This window comes from Colobus angolensis, unplaced genomic scaffold (genome assembly GCF_000951035.1).
Source record: "Colobus angolensis palliatus isolate OR3802 unplaced genomic scaffold, Cang.pa_1.0 Scaffold65, whole genome shotgun sequence".
In the NCBI taxonomy this organism is placed as follows: Eukaryota; Metazoa; Chordata; class Mammalia; order Primates; family Cercopithecidae; genus Colobus; species Colobus angolensis.
Genome location: NW_012120154.1, coordinates 30,995 through 35,761, shown reverse-complemented (window position 1 = coordinate 35,761; position 4,767 = coordinate 30,995). Strand labels below are relative to the sequence as shown.

At 39.8% G+C, this 4,767-nt stretch overlaps 1 protein-coding gene across 1 annotated transcript in view; it reads left to right on the top strand.

The window, feature by feature from the left end:
- Positions 1-4,767, top strand: part of EP300 (E1A binding protein p300) — a 119,935-nt gene that overhangs the window by 100,576 nt on the left and 14,592 nt on the right. Inside the window, 4 exon segments of the mRNA XM_011964151.1 lie at positions 810-890; positions 3,298-3,354; positions 4,279-4,358; positions 4,427-4,457. Of these exon segments, the coding sequence (XP_011819541.1) occupies positions 810-890; positions 3,298-3,354; positions 4,279-4,358; positions 4,427-4,457 (249 nt within the window).

Sequence of the window (4,767 nt, the reverse complement as noted above, 5' to 3'; positions counted from 1 at the left end):
GCCACCACGCCTGGCTAATTTTTGTATTTTTAGTAGAGACAGGGTTTCACCATGTTGGCCAGGCTGGTCTCAAACTCCTGACCTCAGGTGATCCACTCTCTCGGCCTTCCAAAGTGCTAGGATTACAGGCGTGAGCGACCGTGCCTGGCAGTGGTTGTTTTAGATTATTGTTTTCTGCAGTTGTATCTATAGTGGGCTTTTGGGGTGGGGGGCAGGGGCTGTGATTTTTTGTTTTGTAAGTGGGAAGAGGTGTGATGCCTATACTTAGGTAATGAGTAGCAGTTCTTCTCTCCCTGGTATATTTATCCTTCTTCCTCCTTTTGATTATTTACATCACATAGCGTTAATTGCTGAAATGAAAGGATATGGGTCTGTGTAATTGAAACTTTTGCTTTTATTTGCAGTAATCATTTGCTACTTGTGATCCCATTTGAGATATTTAATGCTAATCTGTGCTTTGCCTTGGCTTTCTGCTTTGTGTTCTGTCTTTTATGTTTTTTGTTGTCTTGCAATCCCTCATTTCTTCGTTTGTTTTGTGTTTTTTTTTTTCTCCCTCATGCTTGTCGTTGTCTGCACTTGGCTTTGATTGCAAAAAACAAAAAACAAAAACAAAAAAAAACAAAAAAAAACAAAACCCAAACTGTGGGGCCCATATATCTGCATCATTGAATGTCCTTGTCGCCGTTGATGACCTGCTCTCTGCTCCCGTCCCCCTCCTTGGCCTGCTGTGATTGGTGGCTTCGTTGCTTGGCTTGGGCTGTGTTGTGTGAACGGAACAGTTCACCCCAGTATGGCCTTCTTGCCGACAGGTATCATTTCTGTGAGAAGTGTTTCAATGAGATCCAAGGGGAGAGCGTTTCTTTGGGGGATGACCCTTCCCAGCCTCAAACGTAAGTAACTGCATTATTTTGAAAAGTGCTAATTACTTTGTTGTCTGGTGATTATGCATAGGCTTATTTCTAAATGAACTTAAGCTGTGCTGTTGCATATGGTAGCCATTAGCCACATGTTGCTATTTAAATGCAAATTAATTTAAATAAAAATTGTTTATCACATGGACTACTCACATTTCAAGTGTTCAGTAGCTATAGCTGTGTCTGGTGGCTGCCATATTGGTCAACACAGATAGAGAACATATCCATCATAGTATAAAGCTTTATGTGACATCACTGAACAAGGGAATATGTCAGCGGTGGGCAGTCATCTTAGTTCTAGTAAAAGTGTTCTGTATAGGAAGCAATCAGCTTATCTTCAAAAAATTGGAAGGTTAGTACAAGAAAACATCATTATTAACTCTTCTGAGTTTGAGGGTAATTGAACTGATAACCACCTTACGCCCTTCTCTTGTAGGTTAACAGAAGATCCAAGTCACTGTTATAGTGAATAATAGACTTTAACAACATGCAGGGGTTTAAGGGATTTCCTTGTGCTTTGCAATCTCACAAGCTCTTACCACTTAGTAAATGGCCAAGAAAAAAATTTCAAACAGATAGTCTAATAGTTTAATCTCTTAAGATGTTGGCAGTCATTAGAATTCATACTGGGACTATTTAAGAAGGAAAAATTGTTTAGTGTAAATTTAATATTATTGCAGGTTCTTTCTTCTGTTCAGGACATTGCACAGAAATCTGGAATTGTCTTGTTCCTAGTAAAAATGGGGCTTCTGAGAAAAGCTGGTTAATTTTTCTAAATTGGGTTGTAATGATAGCAGTGTCTGGGTGCTAGCTAGGAGAGTAGATACTAGGGGCCTTTTATCCTTGAAACATGTTGACACCTGGTTAAGCCAGGAAGGTTAGCTCTAGGGTAAGTTTTCTTGATGCCAGAAGAGATGTAAGCCTTGCCACTGTGAAGGGGTGGCCTGCCCCTCCACACCTGTGGGTGCTTCTCACTAGGTGGAACGAGAGACTTGAGAAAAGAAATAAAGACACAGAGATAAAGTATAGAGAAAGAAAAGCGAGGCCCCAGGGGGCCAGTGCTGTGCTTCCAGAGGACCCACACTGGCACCGGTCTCTGAGTTCCCTCAGCATTTATTACCAAAAAGATAAGGGAGTAATTTAGCAGTAAGGCATACAGATACACAGAAATGTTACATTTTCCCAGGGATGGGCAGGAGACAGATGTTTTTCTTTTACTGAGATTTAAGGGAGTGGTACTGACCTTCAACCACAAGCAGGCTTTAAACATTTGGCTAACAAAGCACATTCCTTACAGCCCAAAATCCTTTCAACCTTGATTAGCACAGCGATGTTTTTAGTAAGGACAAGATTGGGGGTAGAGTCACAGATTGACAGCATCTCAAATACAGAGCCAAATGGAGTCTCTTAAACTTACTTCTATCTATAATAACACAGTAACAGGCTGACCTCTCTTTTTCTCCACACCACTGAACTCTCTCAGGTGGCTTACCAAATACTCTAAACTTTAAGGCAGTATATCTCTAACTTTGAAAAGTGTAGGAACAAGACCCTTCCCAATTCTGCAGGCCTATAGTGGACCCCAGTGTCTAACTCCCAGATTGTTCCGGTGCTGCTGGTCTTCAGATTGCACTTGGAGTAGCAAGACAGGCCATACGGGAAAATGCTATTAACAGAGATGAATGAATCTCTAGACCATAACTAGTATAAGAAACAGTTTTCAGTGTGGAACATGTCCTCATTTTTGTAAGGAAGTATAATGGAAGTCCCAAGTTGGGCCCCCTAATGTGAATTCTAGTTGGAGAATGGTAAGACTGTTAGTTTTTGTATGTAGTGAGGCTATGAGCAGTGTATTAATGCTGGGTTTCAGGATAGGAAGCCATGTGACATTTTAAAATGTTAAATATGGGATTTTTGTACTTCGAAATTACCCCAAAACATGCATTCTTAATGTTGAAATTTTATATTGATGTAAAAAGTTGTTTGTGAAAAAAGACTTTTTATTTAAATAGTGATTTACTTCCCAGTATACACACCATCTTTTGTAATTCAGTCTAGGAACATTAAACCGTAAAAAGATACAAATACCTAACACCAAGGGTAGTAATAGACAAGATTTTAAAAGGAAAAGAAGGAATCGTATTTCTAGTTCTTCCTGGGTTCTCAATTTCTGATAAGAGGAAATTTATTTACTATGAAGTCCTATATAACATTCCTTTACATAAACATGCATTTTGTGTGAGCCAGGAATGCAGCTATTTAAATATGTATTCTTAAAAAACCTGAATCTGTTTACACTGTGAAGTTTGTTCCTTTGGTTAGAACACAGTCAGATTGCTCATCTCTATCACTTTTTCTCATTGTGTCCCTTTTCTCTCCTTAGTACAATAAATAAAGAACAATTTTCCAAAAGAAAAAATGACACACTGGATCCTGAACTGTAAGTACAATCCCCTTGAATAGTCAGTACGCTTGACTTTTCTTTTTCCCTTTTATTCTCTTGGTTTGCATGACCAATCAGATGATCCTATATTCTTCGGCTAAATCTACATAACATACATCTAATGGATAGTAAAACCATGGAAAACATTGAAGTACAAAGGAAGATTATTTCTTAATGTTAATTTTAATGTTCTTGATGTTGAATGCGAAACATTAAAGATCTAAACTTCTAGTTTGCAGTGAGGCCTTTTAGAGCGTGGAGGACTGAAATGTGTGTTTTCTAGATGTTCCTAAAATAGATGGGATGGTATTTGGATTTATTTGGAATTTTCAGCACCAGTAATCTCTTGGCTGGGCACGATGGCCCACATCTGTAATCCCAGCACTTTGGGAGGCCAAGGCAGGCAGATCACCCAAGGTCAGGAGTTCGAGACCAGCCTGGCCAACATGGCAAAACCCTGTCTCTACTAAAAATACATAAATTAGCTGTGCATGGTGGTGCGTGCCTGTAATCCCAGCTACTCAGGAGGCTGAGGCAGGAGAATCGCTGGATCCCAGGAGGCGGGGGTTGAAGTGAGCCGAGATCCACTGCACTCCAGCCTGGGCGACAGAGAGAGATTCCATCTAAAAAAAAAAAATTAGCCAGGCATGATGGTGTGTGCCTATCCTAGCCAGGTAGCTGAGAGGCCAAGGCAGGAAAGTGGCTTGAGCGCAGGAGTTCAAGGTTACAGTGAGCTATGATCATGCCACCCACTGCAGCCTGTGCAACAGAGACCCTATCTCTAAAGAAATAGAAACTTTATTAAAACTATTTTGGTTATTTGGTCATGACCTTGGCTTTGTCAGAAGTCATGGGAAATATTGGAAGTTTTCATTTGGTTAAGGTTTGGGGTTAATGTTGGAACTGGCTCTGCTCTTCCAGGTTTGTTGAATGTATAGAGTGCGGAAGAAAGATGCATCAGATCTGTGTCCTTCACCATGAGATGATCTGGCCCGCTGGGTAAGGCTTACTTACCATTATTACTTTCTCTGGAATTTTTCTTTATCATGAATATTAACAAAGTTTTTTATTGTATGCAATGACTGTATTATATCTTCAAAGTCACTATCTTTAAATTGTTTTCTTTGGGTTTGGCCTCGATAATTAACAGTTCACTTTTAAAAACTTAACCTAGTATCCAAAAGTAGATTTTTATCTTATTTTTATGCATTATTTTTAGCCATATAAATATATTTTATACTGCTGGATTTTTTAAATTATGTTATAGTTATTACACATCCAAAGTAAATGCTTTTGGCCAGGCAAGGTGGCTCAGGCCTGTAATCCCAGCACTTTGGGAGGCTGAGGTGGGTGGATCACCTAAGGTCGGGGGTTCCAGACCAGCCTGACCAACATGGCAGAACCTCGTCT